Source organism: Polistes dominula, unplaced genomic scaffold, assembly GCF_049000335.1.
Source record: "Polistes dominula isolate Pdom_NZ unplaced genomic scaffold, Pdom_raw_medaka contig_15, whole genome shotgun sequence".
Taxonomy (NCBI): domain Eukaryota; kingdom Metazoa; phylum Arthropoda; class Insecta; order Hymenoptera; family Vespidae; genus Polistes; species Polistes dominula.
Genome location: NW_028300915.1, coordinates 9,662,882 through 9,683,998, shown reverse-complemented (window position 1 = coordinate 9,683,998; position 21,117 = coordinate 9,662,882). Strand labels below are relative to the sequence as shown.

At 29.2% G+C, this 21,117-nt stretch overlaps 3 protein-coding genes across 13 annotated transcripts in view; 2 read left to right on the top strand and 1 right to left on the bottom strand.

Moving 5' to 3' along the window:
• Window positions 1-194: 194 nt before the first annotated feature.
• Window positions 195-4,707, bottom strand: LOC107069574 (uncharacterized). The gene is made up of 3 exons (XM_089170149.1): window positions 4,321-4,707; window positions 2,536-2,696; window positions 195-2,393 (listed from the first exon to the last, which is right to left on the bottom strand). Exon 3 carries the CDS (start codon window positions 2,390-2,392, stop codon window positions 557-559), a length of 1,836 nt encoding a protein of 611 aa, XP_089026275.1. The 5' UTR covers window position 2,393; window positions 2,536-2,696; window positions 4,321-4,707; the 3' UTR covers window positions 195-556.
• A 1,411-nt stretch (window positions 4,708-6,118) lies between these two features.
• On the top strand, window positions 6,119-20,810 carry LOC107069598 (uncharacterized). Of its 6 annotated transcripts, none has more exons than XM_089170151.1 (10): window positions 6,119-6,448; window positions 6,708-6,884; window positions 6,980-7,391; window positions 7,464-7,657; window positions 7,730-8,065; window positions 8,125-8,253; window positions 8,325-8,394; window positions 11,967-12,035; window positions 12,156-14,673; window positions 20,646-20,810. In XM_089170151.1, the coding sequence occupies exons 1-9, from the start codon at window positions 6,254-6,256 to the stop codon at window positions 12,209-12,211; spliced, it is 1,638 nt and encodes a 545-aa protein (XP_089026277.1). In that variant the 5' UTR covers window positions 6,119-6,253; the 3' UTR covers window positions 12,212-14,673; window positions 20,646-20,810. The 6 variants fall into 6 exon arrangements, with proteins under 6 accessions (XP_089026277.1, XP_089026276.1, XP_089026278.1 ...); XM_089170152.1 differs by having other exon boundaries at window positions 6,120-6,448; window positions 12,253-14,673; XM_089170150.1 differs by lacking the exon at window positions 12,156-14,673.
• Window positions 14,685-21,117, top strand: part of 5-HT2B (5-hydroxytryptamine receptor 2B) — a 116,464-nt gene continuing 110,031 nt past the window's right edge. For 3 of the 6 annotated variants that reach the window (XM_089170146.1, XM_089170145.1, XM_089170142.1), the window contains exon 1: window positions 14,685-15,501. The gene's annotated coding sequence lies outside the window, so the exon portion shown is untranslated. Of the gene's footprint in view, window positions 15,502-15,692; window positions 15,815-21,117 lie in introns of all 6 variants that reach the window. The other 3 variants (XM_089170144.1, XM_089170143.1, XM_089170147.1) reach the window with 3 other exon arrangements.

Sequence of the window (21,117 nt, the reverse complement as noted above, 5' to 3'; positions counted from 1 at the left end):
GGAGGAAGAAGTGGAGGTTTGGAACAAGTGAAGGGGGAAGGGTGGAAGGAGAAATGAGGGAGAGGGTAGTGTTAAGATAGGTTAAGGAGATAATTGTTAAAGGAGTGTAACCCTTCGGGGACGCAGTAAATATTATCTATCTATCTATCTATATTCCGTCTAACGTAATTAGAAGGGTTATTGATTATTAAAAATACACTTAAAGATGGTACTTATATATTCTTTATACGATTAGATATTATTCTAAATCTTATGCAACAAAAATAAAAATTATAATAAAAGATGTAACTATATTAGTCTCCATCACTGTCTTCATTCACTACGACACTAATTTTTTCATCGATGAACAGGCGACTCAGGATCTCAGCAGGTCTTACAATTTTCGCCAAATATCGAGCGTAAGATAAATAATATATGTGATAGCAGCAATGTGAGAGCAACATCCAACAGTGCGTCTACCATTCGCACAATCACAACAATATCGAGTTATTCCGGAAATATCGTTCTTATCTGGCTGATATTCAATAAAACAACGATATGTCTTCGAATTAATATGTCAAGATCTGACTTCGAACTTTATAACATTAGGTGTAATTTTTAAATAATGGAATGTAATTATTCCGTTTTTATCCATCATCTCAGCTAAATACGATACAGCTTGAGACATTTGATATGATCCAGTGAAAAGAATTTTGAGTTCTTTCTCTGATAATTCTGGAAAGCCAGTTAATTGCTCTGAAGTTATTATTGCAAAGGGAACTTTTCTTCTGGCCCAACGATTAGTTTCTATCTCCAAGGCTAAAGTATTCTCTTGATCTTTTTTTGAATTCATGGCAGCAATTATTTTTTTTGTAAGATCAAGATCAGAATCAAGTTTTGTTCCAAATTCATTGTGCAAAAAACAAGCGATTCGACAAAAAACACTAGTTTTTGGAAGCAATTTGTTATCCAGTTTATGATCTAATAGCTTAAACTTCTGTTTAATATTGCCATGTACTGCTTCAACAACCCAACGAATTTTGGTAACGAAACGGGATTTATTCGATTCATCTGTGGTCAACTGATTGCGTTTTCCTTTGAGAGCAGGCATTAGCACTTTGAACCCTAATTCTTCTAAGTATACAATCACATCACGAAAGCCACGATCAACCACAATAATGTCATCTTTTTTCAGCAATTTAATCAGACCGTTGGAATCATTTAAAATCACTCTTATAATTTCAGCATAGTTCATATTAGCTGTATATGGCCCAAGCATATCTATAACGAAACCATTCGTAGTGCATATCGTGAATGGTTTGCACAAAGGGACTTTTTTTTGACCAGAATATGATTCCCTCTGGTATTCGTTATTTGCACTTTTTGCATGACGAATATATGTTCCATCGCAAATGAATATCAACTGGTCATCTTCTACTTGATACAATTTTTTAGCAATGTTTGACGTATTAGTGAGTAATGTCTCCCTACTGATATCATCAATTCCAAAATGCTGAGGTAAAACATCTTTTTCAAACGAAGATATAACTTCATCACAGTAGTCAGATACAATTTGTTCCCGAACTAAACCAAAAACGGAAAATATTACTGCATTCGAATTTCCGGTTCGTAATTTGAATAAAACAATAACAAGAGCTTGAACGATATTACGATTCACTGAGTTTCTCATCGATGTTAACATTTCACGAAGTTTTATCAATTTTTCCCAGGTAAGACTAGTAAATGCCTCTAACTGTTCTTCTGAAAACGAGTGATCTCCAATTTTATCAATTATGGACGAGTCAGTACCAATAGCGAGCTGCCCCAGTAATTTTTCCAAATCACGAACTTCAAATACACTGGTGTTCGAATAAATTCGAAAATTGTTAATGTCTTCATCGTAGAACCGCTTTTTTATAAGATGGTCTTTACAACACCGATTTCCTTCGGGAATAAGGAGTTGTCTTTTGAAAAATACTTGTTTGCGTGTTTCAAATGGAACAGATTTGATATTTGATGATGATCCACAAATGCAACAATATTTGTGAGTAGCAACAATTCGAGGAAAACCCAACTCCACAAATTCTAATTCTTCTTCCATTTTTTCTTCAATAATATATGAAGAATCTTCAGTTGACGATACAGATGGAATAGTAGTGGATGAGGATTGAGATGAAATTGGCAGACTTTCGATACTCACTTGATCTGCAGATGAATCCTCAGTGTTCTTAAGTATAGGTGGTCTTGTTAAAATAACTCGACACTTACCACAAAAGGTATCATTAATAAAGACTCTCTTTCCAATTTTTTCTGTCGCAATATTAGCCTCATCAATTGTCATAATAACTTTTTTATATCCAACTGTTTTTCGCAAATATCTGTTACAATTAATGCATTTTTTATCAAAATCCATTCTGAAATAAAGATTTGAATTATGTATTGTGGGGTTTTCAGTCAGAGAGAGAAATATAAAACTGAAGATGACTGACTAAGGACTGACTAAGGACAGATACAGACGGACTAACTGAGGACTGAAGACTAAGGACACTTTCTTACTTCTTTCCACATATTTATATCAGAAATGAGCTACACCCCTTTGGAGAGGGAAGGAGATTATAAATCTTATTGACCAATATCATAAGGATCCATCCCATAGTCCACCGATGGGTACAGCCTATAGTTTTTGGTAACGGAAACTATGCATAAAGAAACTTGATCTGGAACATCGGAATATTATCTCTTTTATGGTATATCGCATATGTTTACATAGGAATCCGAAATTCTTCAAAGGGTCCCGACACTGCACAAAGGGTTTTTATTGCACCAATATATCCCGATAATTCTTATGTTTGTTTATGGTTTTATGGCCCTTCTAAACTTTCCCTTCAGTTTCTGAATAGAATTTTCCTTTCCAGAAAATAGAATATAAAGAAAAGAGCTGAATACTATATTTTTTTCCTACAGTATAGGGAATTGAGAAATATACAGACAGATTCAATGAAAAAAATTACTTATTCAAGTGGTTGTAATGCTACAACTGTAAGCAAACAACAAAGCAAAATAAAGAAAACTTTAAAGCGAAACTTTAGAAAAAATGATTGCTGGTTAGTGAAAATCCCGATATATAGCGTTGAAATGCGTCAGCTCGGAACGTATTAAAAAAAAAAATAGTTTTTACATAATCATTGTGAAACCAAATGATTGAAAATGTTTGATAAGTAATGTTATTGTGTATTTTGAGTAAAAAAATTATTTTTCACATTTTTCTTAACTGAAAAAAAATATAAATTAGTTAAAACTTGGGATTTTAGAAAAAAATGAGTTTTTAATTTTTTTCATATTGTTCCACCACTTCAAAAAATTCAAGAAAATTCCTGAGTATAGAGGAGTATAAAAGACATTTTCTGACAAATTTTGGTGAGTGACATATTCCAAAAAAGCTAAAAAAAAAAAAAATTTTAATTTTCTTTCGTCCGCCAAAAATCGGCTTTTCGTTAAAATATTAGATGGTATTTTTTTTCATGTCTTAGACTCCTAAGAACTAGAAAAAAAATCATCATTGATTAGTTTTGAATTTTACTATAAAAATTAAAATAAAATCGAAAAAACAGGTTTTTTTGAAAATCTCGAGAACCGTTTGAGTAAAAGAGCTAAAATTTGGGGTGAATTATTTTTATTCGACACCAAATCGATCCCCCAAGTGCGAGTCAAAAAAGCCACGGGGGTAGATTTCCTATAATTATCCGGCTATACCTTTTCAAATATTTGTGGCATTTATCTTATAATTATGACTTAACCTTTTAATTCTTTTCTTTGATTTCAGAAAAAATCCAAAAGACTGGTTACCAAATAAATATGCTAGAATTTGTAGTACCCATTTTCTCATTAAATAATGAAAAATCAGAGCATCCGTTACATCCATCTTATGTTCCTTCAATTTTTTGCTAGTGATAATATAAAAAGAAACATTCAATCCTTAGAACGTTTCCAACGAGTCAGAAATCGTGAAAGAAACAGTCCACATCAATAAATGTATTGTGAGTGAAAAAAATAGATATAACATAACATTGAAAATACGATAGATAATGAAGCAAGGTGATGAAGAACATGCAAGTAGTGTTGAAGAACATCAGATTGATATTCATGTTGAAATTGTTACGGTGAAGCCTGTGCAACGGAGCATAAGTTGTCAAACAGAGATAGTCACAGACGGAGCTTATGAAGATTTGACATATTTTTTTTGTAATCTCAACTATCATAATGATTTAAGCACGGTCGCAGTACAGGTAAATATTCTAATAAAAAAAAAAACACAAAATAAAATTTGTGAAGCTAAAATACCAATTGTAAAAAATGTTCAAGATTCGAGTTGTGATCCAATAAATACTGATCTTAATAAATCTTGTCATGACAGTTCTAATGTTATTCGTTTTGTCAACAACACCGTACACATGCTTTGATTTGAATAATTTTTTGCCTTTCTCATCGTTTTGGCCATGTATAATATTATTAACTACAGGTTGAAATCAGTGATCCCAGAGACTTTAGTTCGTCTGATCGACACAGGGGCGTAAAATTATCGTACGCGGCAGAAAATTATCGTACGCCCTGGGAAAATTTGAAATCCGAGAAAAATCCAACAATTTCTCGGACAAAATTTTCAAAATGTGGAAAAAGTGTCCAAGTTCCAACTTTTTCAAAGTTGATGACCTTTTTTTTTTAGTCATTTCATAATCATCAAAATTTGTTGACTAAAAAAAAAAAAAGGTCATCAAGTTTTCGAAATTCCAAATGGATCGTACACCACGAATTTTGGATCGTACAGGACCTCAAATTATCGTACGAATGGGATCGCTAGTTGAAAACCATATTTTATTATTTTTTCCATTGTTATAACTTTTTTTAATGTTATTAAATTTTTGTTTTGATCCCACTATGTTCACAAATGAAACACAAGAGAGCGCTCACTCCGACAGTAGTGCTGCCTCTATATTTCACGCACGATCCCTATTTGTAACATTAGCCGTCCTCGAAAATCGTAAGAAATAACTAAAACTTATTTCTGCCACTAGGGCGGCATGACGATCAGTGTGATCATTGCTTGAGAAGTTTAGAAGCTGATAAATCATCTGACAGAGATCGAATCATTGATTTGATGAGTGAACATTGTATACGTCCGAGTGAGAACTTATATAATCTTGTCAAACAATTAGAAAATGTTATCTTAACTGTTGTTGGGACTAAAACTATTAGATTTGATACAATGAATGAAATTTTTGATAAAGTCGGTAAAGAAAAAGCACTGCCTTTTGTGGGCTACAAAGAACACCAATCAAAGTTGATGAAAAAAATATTAAATTATTTTATTACTATCCGGGGTCACTTTCTTGCTAATCATATAAATAAAAATAATAATAAAAAAAGAAATTAAAAACAAAAAATTACGTAAAATATCCAAACTTGTATAGGTCATGTTTATGTTATTTTCCAAACATATAAACTATTGTTAAGTATTTATAATTAACACGAATATATTTACTGTTGTGTTATAAACAAATTTTATGTTCATAAATGTTTTATAAATAAATATTTTCACAGATTATTTAATTATTTATTATTGGAGTTGTTATTCATTTCATACTTTTTTTAAATTTCCGTAAATTAATAAAATGGCAACAAGTATTGCAAAGTTGATTGATTAATAAAGTTCAATAATTTTTATTGCTAACACATTATTTTATAATAGAAAAACAATTTTTTTGAACTATTTTGTCCTAAATTTAGAACTATAAATGTGTTATATACTTTACATTGAGTAAGAAATGTTATTTTTCTTTGTTATTAATTTATTAATTAATAACCAATATAAAATATATACTATTATTTAAAAATTTTCTCAATTCATTAGTTTGCTTGTTCGTCAAATTTTAAATAAATAATTTAATAAGCAATAATTACATAAATCTGTTTATAATTTCAGGTATGTACAAAAATGATTTTATTTAACACATTAACAGCCGGCGACCTAAGAGACATTTAAAGCCTGAGCACGGGCCGACGCTCAAGCGAGACTCACCTTAGCAACTACAGTGCACTCTGGACTAAAACTTTATTTCTTCCACATTTGGCGGACACTTTTTTTATACAGCGTTCATTCTCTTGTGTTTCTACCTCCGTCAATTTTAGCTTTAACTGTCAATGTTGCAGTCCTATTCCGAATTCCAGATCCATAAACTTTCTTAAAATATTGGAAAGGAAACGAAATTGAAACGGAATGTGCGAACAATCTACTCAAAATGAAATTAACCAAAGTTATTGTTTCAAATGGAATGATTACCAAAATCATTTGTCAGATGTAGTTCGTCAACTTTTGGAAGATGATTGTATGGTAGATGTTACACTTTCTGCAGCAGGAGAACGTATTCATGCGCACCGTATTGTTCTATCTGCTTGCAGTACATTATTTCAAGTAAATAAATCTATGAATGATTGAATTTTTTATATGTGCATATATTGTGTGTGTGACATAATTGTTATTAACACATTAAATTTTTCTTGACAATGTTTATATTTTTGCGTAGAAAAATTTACTACTAAAAACATATTTTTAATAAACAAAATGATTTGTATTTTGTGTAACATTTATTATTATTATTATTATTGTTAATATTATTATTATTATTATTATTATTATTATTTTAATTATTGTTGTTGTTATTATAATGTAGGAAGTTTTGAGTCAAGTAAACGAAGACCATCCTACGATAATATTAAGCGATATATCTGCTCAGGATATAAAATCAATTATTGAATTTACCTATCATGGAGAAGTACGTATTCCAGTAGAGAATATTAATAGTTTGTTGGATGCAGCACGATTTTTAAGAATATGTGGTCTTAATGAGGTATATTTTCTCTCTTTTTTTTTTATGTAACATACTAATGGCTTAATAATAAAAAAATTGTATAATCTGTCTAGAATATATAATTATATTTGTAGATTGATGATCTTGATGAAAATGATACTGTTATTGATAGCAAAGATGTGACTGAAGATAATATTGATCATATACCAGAAATAAATGAAACAGATGAAATTGAGATAAATACATTAAATAATAAATGTGAATTAGGAAATTTAAAAACTGAGAATAAGACAACAGAAAACTCTCTCTTAAATAAAAGAAGAAAAAGAAAAAGAGATGTGATGAAAAGAGAATACAGCGACGATATGTTAGCATCGGCTATTAATGATTTAAGGCTTGGTCAAACTTTAATAGAAGCAGCTACCAAACATAACATACCTCGTTCTACATTATACATGCGTGCTAAAGGATTGGGTATACATTTAAATGCATCTAGGAATGAATATCCTGCCGAATGTATGCAAGCGGCAATAGATACTGTAATCGGTTAGTACTTATCATACTATTTACACTTTTTCTATTAAGACCAACCATAAGAGCGTTATAAAATTATTATAGCTGGTACTAGTCTACAACAAGCATCAGAAATATTCAGTATTCCTAAAACTGTATTATGGAGACGCATACAAAAACAAGGTTATCAAATTTTACGTTCTGAAATGAAAAGATCTTATGGATCAGATAAACGTGAAGCAGCTGTTAAGGCTTTAGAAAGAGGAGAAAATTTAACTAAAGTTGCTCTTGAATTTCAGGTAATTTTCAATTTAATTTCATTTTATATGTTTATTTATGCGTGTATTTATTTTTATATTTTTATTTCATAGATACCTAAGACAACATTATTTAGAGATAAAGCGAGATTAGTAGACGAAGGAAAATTGCCACTTTCATTTTGGAAAAAACGTAAGACAGAAAATGAGGAATTAAAAAAGTCGAGATTAGAAGAAGCGGTAGCTGCTTGTAAAGGAGGAAAAATGTCTCAAGCGGCAGCATCCATGGCTTATGATATACCAAAGACTACGATATGGAGACGTTTGCAACAAGATAGTAAAAAGTCGGAAAGATTAACAAATAAAAAAAAATCACAGAGGAGTATTGAGACAACATCGAGCATAGTTGATAAACCAAAGCAAGAAGCATCCGATTATACGTATTGCGAGGTAATGTATTTATTATATATTTCATGATTATTATAGAAAATAATTATAATTAATTACAGGTCGCGTCAGAAATTCCGATAACATATATAGATGAAAATAGTTTACCAGAGGATTCTGTTATTATTTTAACGACAGAGGATATGGATGGTCTTAATTTAGAAGAAGGAAGACAAATAATTGTAAATTCTGTGAGTGTATTTATTTATTTTTTTTAATCACAAATTTAATTGTTTTAATTAAAAAGTAATGTTTGTTATAGGTATCAAGTCATGAATATGTTCCATGTAATCTAAATATAGAAGAAAATTCTAATTACACACAACCAGAAAGTTAGTATAAGTGATAAAAAATTAACTACATAATAATTTATAATATGTAGCTGATAAAAAAGAAAACAAAAATATTGACTCATCAATCATTTGTTTATGATATTCATAACTACATTTTATATTTATTATTCACTTTCAGTTATAACTATGTCCTTTCTTAATTTATTATTTTAGATTTACAAGATTAGAACAAAGGATATTATATTTTATAACGTACATAATGAACGTAACGAACAACGAAAATGATTATCTTTAAAAAAATTATTTTTTAAATGAAAATGTTATATACATAATTATATTGTAAATAATGCTCGTTCATTTATTTATTATCAATTAAAATAAGACGCAATATTATATTATAATTTTGCAGTATAAATTTTATGTTGTAATTATTGTTAAAATTATTATTGTATATTCCATACATAACAGATAACTGTAATATTTTGATGTATTTATTATAAAAAAACAATATTTTCTTATTTTTTCGAGTAGAATTGGAAACAAATCTAAAATTAAAAAACAATAATGTCAGATAAATATAAAATTGTTATATATTTATACGAAAATATTCGATATCGGATTTTATTTCAGTACTTTGATAATTGAGTTACGGACAATTTCTATTTGAGTGCTTTGGAAGTTGTAAAATTCTTCTACACGCGTGTACCTCATTTGTTGTATATTTTCGTGGTTTTGATAATTAAACATTCTTTTGTATCAGTTCGATTAAAAAAAAAATTAATATATACAGTTTTCTACATAAAAACAATACAAATATCAGGAAATACTGTTCGTGCAAAATTTGTAATAGTTTGAGTGAGCAGGATTATTTTTGCGAATTAATTTTTCGAGATTTTAAAGCAAAGCAAGAAACTTTCCGCTGAAAATAAAAAGATGAAGAAACGTATCTTCTCTGTTCTGTGAATATACTAGGGGTAAATGTACAATGTATATACGTATGTATAGAAATGTGTCATGAATAATTGATAAGAAATCCATTACGGGCTGGAGAAATTAGAAATGGATAATTTTTTTTAAAGTAGACATTTTTTATATTAAAAAAAGAAATTGTTTTCTTATAGCTGTAACTTTTTGCTGAGACATCATAGTATTTTTAAGTTTAATGAAAGATTTGTGCGATGATAAGAAATTACAATTTCTGTACTCCTTAGATATTACAGGAGATATTACAGCTAATAATTGAAATTAGTTAATAAAATGCTCAGATGAAGAAAAAAAAGGAAAAAAGAAAAAAAGGAAAAATAGAAAAAGAAAGTAAAGATTATATAAAATCAATTGGATGAAAAGGAGCAATTAACAGAGTCTTCAGATCGTTTCCTAAAAAACGATCTAATTAATATGCTTTATAATAAGATATTCTTTTTACTTGAACAATCTATACTCGATTATATCGAAGGCGAAAATAATTTCGTAATCGTAGAGAGAGAGAGAGAGAGAGAGAGAGAGAGAGAGAGAGAGAGAGAGAGAGAAAGAGAAAGAGAGAAATTATCTTTGATTTAACGAAGATACGCGAACGGAATCGTCTTTTCAATTTTGATCCTTATTACTCGTGCTTCTGATAATATAAAACCGATCGTTTCTTTTCTCTTTTTTTTTTTTTATCGAAGAAATGTGATATTTTATTAAATTGTATTCCTCGTCTTGTGATTTTTCGTAAAACGTTAAATTATGTTATTTTTTTTGTTTATATTCTATTTTATTCTCGTTGAGATAAAAATAGTTTCTCATCAAACTCAAAGGAACTAAAAAAGTAAAATTCATTTTGTTCATATAATACCATTCAGGAATACAAATTTGATAAGGAGTATTGAGAATCGGTGATATTTGAAGGTACGATAAAAGTAATGAAAAAAAGAGGTCAAGTATTATTGTAAAATATAATTTTTATTAGAATAAAAATAAGAAAATATTTGGAATTTTTTAGTAGTAAGTGAACTTGTGAATGGGTTGCCGCATCGAGGATCGCGGAGGAGATCAGTATATTTTTTTTGCAATATTATCAACGAAGTATAAAGTGACGTTTACCTTTGGGCGCGAAAATAATTACAAAGAATCGATATAAAGTAAAAATTGTGTGCAATTGATTTTAGTCTCTTGTAAAGAAAATGATTGTGATAAAATTAATGAATGTTAAAAAAATTCTCTCTTATTTTCTTTTATGCGAATGTTGAAGTGTTTGCAAGAATAAAATCACGATCGATTAACAACCTTTCAGTAAATCCTTCGGTTAGTTGCATCCTCAGGGATGTAAAAACTGGAATCTGTACGTGACAACAGGTTGGTAATGGAGGTATTGTGTTGCACGTTTTCAGGAGAAAGCGTTAAACTTACTTAGTAAGGATTAGATTGGCTATCACCAGAGCCCAATGGATTTTGAAGCGATGAGATATCCAACTTCAAAGATGTAATATTTTTCGCTTAACAAATTTGATATACAATATTTCAGTATACTCAGTATTTGGAAAACAAAACCAATTTGTAATTCGGATTCAACTAAATAACTCGATTTTTACGTATAAATATAATATCATTGTCACAGTTGGTGTTCATTGAAGATGTTTTTAGAAATACTCAGAACAGTTCAACAGTTCAATTTGAGAGAAAATTGAACAGGTCAAAAATATAACGGCAAACTGGGTCAAATCCGAGATGATTTTGTTTCCCTCCGTCGGTTCAGAACTTTCGAAATATTGAATTCAAAAAAATCGGGTTGAGATAATTTCTTTGTTTTTCCTATTTTAAGAAGCGATCATCTCTTTGTGATGTCCTTATGAATGTGAAAGAATAATTACAAGAAAAAGAGATATTTTATTTATTCTTAGTTGGATATTTCCCAGCTATTAGATTACTTTGAATGTGTAAAAATTTGACAAGAGTACAGAATCAAAGAGAGAGAGAGAGAGAGAGAGAGAGAGAGAGAGAGACAGAAAGAGAGAAAGAGACCAATGAGATTAAAAACATAGCCAACTGTTTTTCTCCCAAAATAAAAGTAATAATATCCTAGCTTTGAAAGGAACAATTAATAAAATTCGGAATTAATTTTCTTTGTTGAATGTTATTATTGAAACGATAATATTTTTAAGCTTTATTCGTCATTTTCTCTCTCTTTCTCTCTCTTTCTTTATGACAATTGAAATTCGTTTTTCGTTTAGAGGAATAAATTATGAGTAGCGTTTTAATTCGTGTATCGAATTGATAATTAATTGATTGTACGGTATATTTATATGTCCATAAAAAATGTCTTTTCTCGCGTTTTATTCGTAGATAAAGTGCAATGGAAATTGCTAGCGTTTTACAATACGAAAATTCTTTCATACTAACAATTATGTCTTCCTATTCATTCGAATACCGAAGGTTTTATCATAGTACATTTTATACTTTGTATTATTTTCTTTTATTAACAAACGAATATTTTTCTTTCAATTGCATATTCAAAAAAATGAAAAAACCACTTTTATTATTAACTGTCTGACATATGGCAATTCAATTATCTAAATAATTTTATAAATAAATTTAATAATTAATTTAATATTTTTCTATGATTCTTGCAGAAGTTGTCAAAGATGTCCAAATGGGAAAATTCATTACGAGCATTGGCTTAAACTGGGTGTATTATGAAGGTAAAATGCTTAAAATCTTTTAAAACGTAATTCAACTTCTTAACATTTAACATAACGTTTGATTACTTTAAAATGATATTTATAAACATCAGCAAGTGAATTCGAATTTTTGATTCGTAGTGAAAATGCTTTATGTAATACTTCGACATTTAATAGTCGATGCACAGTTCCGATAACTCGATTATCAAAAAAGAATTAGAAAAATGTTATTCGTTAGGTGAAAATACTCTCGAAACTGGAAAATACGTCGATTGAAAATCTAATGTCGCTTTAAAAGGTGTTTAACAGCGACATCGTAACCACACCGATCGAGGCATATTATGCAAATTTTGACCTCGAGAAAGGAGCACTCGTATCGACTCATAAGCTCGAATGTATTTACTTTCTCTCTCTCTCTCTATTTCTTTCTCTTTTTCCTTTCTATTTCCCTCGATTTTTCTCGTTTTCACTCTTATCTTCTTTCTGATTATTTTTCACTTCGATGGACTTTTGCACGTGTCAGAACATTTAATCTGTATATAAGATAAGATTAAATGAGATATATGTTTAGTGAGTAAATTTTACATACGTTAGTAGACAGTAAGTAAATGTATACATATTTATAATAATTTTTAAGATTACTTAGGGAAATTTTTCTTAAACGATTATAAAATATAATAAATAAAGTGTGGAATAGCCTTTTTTATTTAAAAAAATAAAATTTTATATACATTTTCACCTATTTTATTAAAAACGATTATAGGATGAATGTACCGTTGAATATATTTGATTTTTCTTATTTATTTAGAATAATTAATAAAAATCTAATATATTCATTCATGCAGTTTCAATTTTCCTAAAAATCTGTGCAGATATTAATGCACTTTTGGGTGTTACTGCTAAGCGGCATTAGAAGATAATAATGAAGTTAACTCTAATAGGAAAGTTAATTAATGTATACATGTGTGTGTGTGTGTGTACAAGTTAGAGATGATGTCTTTGCTAAAACGAAAGACGTAGCCATTTCAACTTCCATCGAATTCAAGTTTACTGAATTCCGAAACCTGTAGCTAGTCGATAAAGTACAAAAGTTTGATGTACTTTACTTTAGATTTATCCAAAATGCCGAACAGTCTCTTATCTTTATCTTACACGTATCTACCCGACTTTATTCTTTATTGGATTAATAAATCAAATCTTCTTCTGTAAAGAAAGTCGAAAAGAATTCATCATCGATATTCATCATCAAACTTTCATGTGTACTGATTTTTGTCTTTGAATATCTTTTGAACGCTTAATTTAATCGCCAAAACATAATGCACCATTTTTATAGAGCAGTTAATTTCTTACAAAAATTTGTATTGCGCATTTTATAATAGTCATTTATTGTCGAGTTATAAAATTCATAAACAAAAATGAAATTTGTCTTAAAATAATCAAACTTAAATCTTCAATATCATTCAAATGGTGAGGTTTACGGAAAAAATATAAGATACCTTTTCTGTAGAGCATTAAATTTCCTACAAAATTCTTCTAGAACATTTTTCTGTACAATCAATTAATGATGAGGTATGAATTTTATTCTATTGGACTGAGAAAAAAATGAAAAACTGCGATGCGGAGGATCTTCCTATTAAAATTAAGAGCTTATATTTGGTGAGAATTGTTTTAAGGTGTCTAGCAACCCATTTTTTCGTGGCACTTGTAAAAAAAAAAATAATTGATTTTTTTGACCCACCCTAATATATATATCTTTATCTCTATAAAATTCCCCTGTCACAGTGTTTGTTATTCTTATTCTCCGAAACGACTTGACCGATTTATATGAACTTTTTGTGTATATTCGGTAGGTATGAGAATAGTTTTTCTTATATTTCTTATACCCCTGAGTGATAAGGGTGACCCACCATAATTATTTTTCCTTTAAAAGGATATTAAGAAAAAAGAGAAAAAAAAGACAAATGTTATGTGCCTATATTCAGACAATGTAAAATTATATGATGTGAAGTAAGTGGTGATCTTATGTTACCGCTCATGCGCAGTTGGTTCGATATTAAGAAAAAAGAGAAAAAGAAGACAAATGTTATGTGCGTAGATTCAGATCTATCTATATATTTATTAGCCACAGCAACGCGTGGTCGGGGCACCCCTAGTATATATATATAAGTATTTATGTATGTACATGTATGCGCACGAATATAATATGTGCATATATATGCACAAAGTAGTAGTCTGTAAATGCTCACTGGAATTCTCTCAAGCAATTCCGAGTATGCTGTTAGTAGAGATCATAAGTTGGTGTTAGGTGTTAGATTCCGCTTTGTATTGCATTCCACATTCTGCACTTCCGATAAATTTCTCTCTTCTATTTTCGATCGAAGCGAGATCAATTTTGGTATTCATTAACATTCGTCTTAATAAGAAATTTATAATTACGAGCAGGAAATCGATTAAACAGAAAAAGAAAAACAAATCTATCCACATTTATGAGCAAATGAAACAAATTATGTTAAGTTCCTGTTAATAGTCAACTAGCGTTACACACGTGTACAAATTGGTTGCATACCTTTTGGGGGATTTAAAAGTTACTTACTGATAGATTTCATTAGCGTTTGCTAATGGAATTATCGACGAGATATGGAGTGTTGCATAGCTTCAGGTACGAAACAAAAACAAACTATTCGAATAAATAATTAATTAAATGCATAATTACATGGGAAACGGGCTCGGTCATTTTTCTATAAATAATTTCTTTTATCAATTTTACGTAATCTTTGTAGATATTATAAAAAGCAAACAAATATCACATTTTTTGGAAAATCTTTAATATCGGTCATTTAAAAAAATATTCCAATTATTATAAATATAATAACGTTAAAATTTCAATAAATATTTATTCTATCTCGATAAATGTTATAGATTTTCTCAAGATTATAAAAAAAGAAAACTTTCTTTATTCTTGTTAATGTATTCGAAGTATTAAAAAAAGAAGAAAAAAGCATAAGAAAAGAAAATACAGAAAAAAGAAAGGAGTAAGAAAAGTATAAGAATAAGTTATAGTCAGAGAAATAAAAAGAAGGTCATGTTTGAAGACCGAACAGGTGTCTGGCGTGAATTTGGTGGGTAGTCTGGAGGATACTTGGGAGAGTTAACGCCTGCGCATTGAAAGGATGCGCGCACCGGTGCATCATGCGCGTTTTAACGTGTACTGGCTCCGCTTTTGTAAGGGGTTGATAGGATATAAGAGAGTAGTAGAATGGTGGTAGTGGTGGTGAGAACGCTAGGGGTGGGATTGAAAGGAAGGATAGGGAAAGGAATGAGGGCTAGTAGGCTAGCAGTTCGCGATAAGACATCAGAAGCGGATTGTCATTGTCGTCGTTTTTACAGTGTCTATCGTTGCGACGATTATTATAGCTCGATTCTTAAATGTTGATATTTAGTTTGTGAAAATTTTATTGAAAAATTGTTCGTTCGGTTAATAGACAGGGTGAGCTTAAACTGAGAAAGACACAATAACGGGTTTCAATAAAATTGAAATCTATATATGTATATATAGATATATCATGTATACATATATATAGATCTTGTAGATATTTTTCTTTCTTTCATTTTTTTTATATTTATATATGTATGTCTGTATATTTTCTTTCGTTTGTTTATTCTTTATGTCATCGTTAGCATAAATTTTTCCAAGGAAAGAGGTCAATCGGTGTGTAAGAGCGCGCGCATTATCAGCTCACATGTTCTTTCGAAGGAACTTGGAAATATTCGCAGAAGATCGTTCGTCGGATATCAACAAGGTGGCGATCGATCTTTATTTTACTTCTAATTGCTTCGATCACGGTGAATGTGAACGTTTATTATTTTTTTTCTTACAACGTCCGACATTTGTCGAGCGATCGTTTAAATTATCTCATTTATTACTTTTTCTTTTTTAATTTTTTCTTTTCTCAAAGAAAAATACATTTTATAGGACGATAGGCGAGAGGAATGATTTTCTGAAAAGTTTATGAATAAATTTCTAAAAAAGATCAAACGCAATGATTAATGATTATTGTTTTGTTACGGCTTATGTCGAAGATAAATTAGAGGGTTAGAAAGCATAGGGGATGAATCTAGTTAATTTTAAGTTGATTTTTGAATTATATATGAATTATTTTTCTTAAAAATAAACTATTAAGAAAACAATTTTATAATAGTGTATGTATGAGTTTTATGGTATATCTTAATAAACATTTCTTACTTTGTTTTAATTGAACAGAACAAAAAAAAAATGAAAAGATAAAATAGAAAAAGATGGTAGACAAAAGAAAATTGTTGAAAAAGTTTGGGTCAATCTGGTGCATCGAGAATGTTAATTACCGAGGCCGTGAGATATTAGATAGTCGAAAGAAACTAAATTTCTGACGGAGAATTTAAAAGTTTTCTATATTTTTCTCGAGGCTTTTGCTACGTAGAACTTTGTACATTCATTTACATATTTTTAAGTTGTTTTATTCACTTATTCAAGATTTATTCTTGTTAACTTCTTCGGTTAAATTGACAAAAGATTTTCCAATCTTGCTATAATTTATATAAATTGTATATACTCATAGTTTAAAAGATGAAGAAAAAATAAAGAAAAAAAACATAGAAAGAAGAATGATTTATATTTTTAACAATTTATTTGATTGAAGTTAGATGCTTATTTATTTGTAGATTTAAAAGAAGCAGAAAGAATAAAGAAGAAAAACAATCATTATTTATTGTTTTAAAAATATATCTCTACAGTATTATTAACAGAAGCTTACTAACTTATGATATATATTGTAATAACATGTAAATATAAAATTTAAAAGGAGCAAAAAACAAAAATAATTATTTACTATTTTAAAAATCTACTTACACAGTATTATTAAAAAGAATCACAACTCTTAAGTAATAATAGTCAATTAAAGTGACACATTTACTAATTTATATAAATTACATGTATGCATAAAATTTAGAAGAAACAGAAGAAAAAATAATTTATTTATCTCTTAAAAAATCTATTCCTATAGTATTATTAAAAAAAAGAATAAAAAATCGCGCAGGTAGTAAAGAGCGATTATAGTCAGATGTTTACCGAATGCATGAAACAGTTGTTTATTTTCTTGTTATAATATACGTTTCTAATCGTTTTAATTATTTGTAAGTAGTTGCATATATAATGTTAGTGTAACATGCGAGAGACATTAATAAAGTGCGACACATTAAACGTTTTAATTTAACAAACCGTTATTGGCTAGGAAAATTTCGTAGCTTGATAAACCTTTCCCGAGAGAACAAATTTATTTCACGTATACGTACTAACTTGAACAAGTCGAAATGTTTTTGCCTTTTGGTATAATATATCCTGGTTTGTTAGTTACCATTGTAAAAACAAGTACCGTGTTCACCTACGAGAATAATCTACTTTTTGTATCTTCTTCTTTACCTTCTATTTCTCTCTCTCTCTCTCTCTCTCTGACTCGTTACTTGACTAACAATAAATAATACCATGTGCACAGTTACGCTTACTTACTTTATTTCTAATGGAATTTGGTTTTGTAGATCGTTCCAGAGAAAAACTGATTTATCCTGAAAGAAAATTAAATGCTTTTATTTAATATATTTTAAAAGCATGTATGCATAGTAAAGAGAACAAATGAAGTATTTCTTTGAAATAGGGTAACTTTAAACTTTATGAATTCCATGGAATTCGTTCGATTAATTGGCAAAATGTTAAAAATTGTATAATATAAACAAACTGATGAAAATGCGCTTAACGTAAATTCGATATGTTTTTTCGATTCTTGATTCATTTCGTATACTTTTTTTTATTTCTTATCTTTTTTTTCTCTCTTTCTTTTTCTCTTCTCACCATTTAAAAATACAATCACATTTTAACCGACGATTCTACGTATTATACGGTTTGTACTCTGTTTATTTGAAAAGTAATGCAGTTTACGTGCGTACGAGCTCAAGTAATTTTTTGATGCGTGATCGATACCCAATACGAGCCTTGGATATTTACATAGAAAACAGTATTTCACAGCTTGTCTAGGTGGTTACGTTTTCCGATTCAAAGTTCGTAAATTTGGTTAATGTCATTTCCGGAGTTATTGCTTTTCGTAACTTCAACAATTTTTCTATTTCTTTTTATCGTAGCTTCGTTATTACTTTTTATTACTATGAATTAATTTTTTTTTTTGAATCGCCTTTTTTTTCCCTCAATTTTTGCGAATAGTTCAAAAAATTAATTTCTACGGCTTGTTATTTTTTTCGTTCAGATTTGTTTTTCTCCTTGTTTTCCTACAAATTTAATATCCATTTTTGTATTTTGTATTTTTTATTCTGCTTTTTTTTGTAGCAAAGTTGATTACATGTATCAATGTTTTCCACGATCATCGATAAGTCAGTCGTGTGATATAAAAGCACGACCGATTTGATTCAACAGGTTACGTCGGTGTAGGAATAGCAAAAAAAAATGAAAAAAAAAGTAGAAAAATTACGAATAGATCGCTCCGTGTATTTCTGGTTGTGATCTATCGCAGTTCGAATGAAACAACAAGATTCGACCGATAAAATTTATCCATAAATCTCTGTCCGGTATACACATACATATACATATATACATATATATTTATATATATATGGGCATAAACATATATCGATAGCTCACGAGGCGTGTATAAATGTATATATAGGATGTATTATTGTTCCTAGATTAGAGTGTGTACCGATTAGAAATTCTAACGACCGACAGACATAACCGGTGAAAGCCATTCTTCCGTTTTGTTACTTTCCTTTCTTTTGTTTTATCAAAACGTAACAATACGTGCTCGTAACTATTATTATTGCTTTGGGATTTTGATATTTCCTTAATAATTCGATTAAAATACAAATGTTCATACAATAAAGTGCATCCATTACGAATTTTAAGGATACATTGTACTTTGAGTACTTAGTTTAATAGAATTTTTAAGGGAGGAATACTAATGATAAAATATTAGAAATATATTCTAAACTCTTGTCAGTATTGTTACGAAATGTTTATATTTATGTAAACGTTTTGAAAACAAAGATTAAATAATATAATTATTTTTGAAGATATGAATAAGGTATAAATTATGTTAAATAATATTTTGTTCAATTTGAAAAATATTATATTTTGTTCAATTTGAAAAAAATTATGTTTTTTCCATTCTTTCATTTGAATTCTTTGTAAAATTAAAGAAAAGAATTATTTTCAGTTGGCGTTTGAAACAATATCTAATTCTAAAATAGCTGTTAAAATTCAACCTAGTTCGTTAGTCAAAACGTCTCGATTTCTCCAAGCTTTTTTCCATATAAATTCACGCGAAAGATAATATCTCTTAGCGAAAATGTTCGTTTGATCCGGTTGTAGCCATAAGCAATAGTAGTAGTAGTATGAGCAATCTCGTTATCAGCCATGTTTTTTTTGTCGTAACCGCAGCTTTAAAAAAAGAGAAAGAGAAAGTAGAAAAAAAACAAAAAAAAGTAATAAATATTGTGTTTCCAGAGTTAATAGAACAGGATGAAAATAAAATTGAGAAAATATAGGAAAAAAATAAAAAGAAAAGAAAGAAAGAAATTTGGTTGTCATCAAAAGGGCTGTAACGACATATTTTTTTTGATAGTCGGAGTATAAATACGCATATACGAGTATGGGTGTATACGTATTGTTATTGTTTTATTGTTAGTTGAATCTAACTAACGGTCGCTCGGAATGTCGTGTCGGCACGTGTTTTTTCGGGGTATGAAATTGGACGAATGAAAGAAAGAAAGAATTAAAGAATGAAAGAAAAAGATATATGTATGCATATGTTACTGTTAAAGCACAAAATATGTTAATCTATAGAATAACTAATTATTGTATGGAATAATTAAATTAACCAGTTAAAGTATGAAATAAGGCAGAATTGTATACTTTAACTAGTTATTCTATACATTTAAATTCTATGCTTAGTTAAAGGGGTGTATAATATATAAGATTCTTATTATATATATATATATGTTTTTTCTAAAATGCCTAGTTATTCCATACAATACTTAGATATTTTATACAATAACGGAATTAAATACTTAAATGGTGACATGTACATATAAAATTGGTTTGTTTGAAGTAACTAATTAGGGGGTATTCTGGTCTAAAAATTTGAAAAAATCGATTTTTTTTTCATATTTTCAAAGCTTAACCTTTTAAGAATATGTCCTTAAAAGGATTTTTCAAAATTAAAATTATTTTTGGAGATATAACTGTTTTAGTGACGCGGTATCCTGTATCCTACTCTTATAACGCGAAACTTTGAACGCGTTTTTTTCGAAACTACTTTTTTCGAGGTGGTTGACATGATATCTCAAGTTCTACTCACCGACTCCTTTGAAATTTGGTGGAAATCTTCTTTATACATCTCTCTATCGGGTGACCCTTGAATTTTGAAAAATTTTAATTTTTAGTATTTTAAAAAAAATTCGAGGTCAAAAAAAAAGAGATCAAAAAAATTTTTTTTTCATATCGACGCCATTTTGTGAATTTTTTTTTGGCTAAGGGTCACCCGATAGTGACATCTTTACTGATTAAGAATTTTCCAAATTTTTGTGTTTCAGATTGGGACCCCAACCCCAGAAGGGTTGGAATCATGTCAACCAGAGTGCACCGTTTTTTTTGTAGCCCCCACTTCACTGGCCTGTATTTTTACGAATTTTTTATTTTTTTTCACGATTTTTTTTTGTATTCTTAAAATGTTAATAAACATTATATAAAAAAATGGATACTAAAAATGTTTTTCATTTTTTTTTATCTTAGTTTGAAAAATGCCTAAAATTTAGGCTTCTAGACCAGAATACCCCCCTTAATAAATTTTCAGTACGGGGTATTTTGAGACGTAAAGATTAATCGAAGGAATAATGAGAGAGAATTAGAATGTTAGAGTGTTAAAGACGAGGGTGAAGATTTTAGAATAATGTAGTTTTACCGGGTTCGTTAATAGTTCCTCGTGAAAGAGCTGCGTTGTTGTTTGTTGTTGGTGTTTCTTCTTAGAAAGTAGCTAAGTTTCAAGACACGAAGAAAAAGGAGAAG

Excerpts from the sequence above, each read along its gene's own strand:
- LOC107069574 (XM_089170149.1), bottom strand. The coding sequence starts at position 2,392 with ATGGATTTTGATAAAAAATGCATTAATTGTAACAGATATTTGCGAAAA.
- LOC107069598 (XM_089170150.1), top strand. The coding sequence starts at position 6,254 with ATGTGCGAACAATCTACTCAAAATGAAATTAACCAAAGTTATTGTTTC. Across the intron at positions 6,885-6,979 it reads GAATATGTGGTCTTAATGAG|ATTGATGATCTTGATGAAAA; the intron begins GTATATTTTCTC and ends TTATATTTGTAG. Across the intron at positions 7,392-7,463 it reads GGCAATAGATACTGTAATCG|CTGGTACTAGTCTACAACAA; the intron begins GTTAGTACTTAT and ends AAATTATTATAG.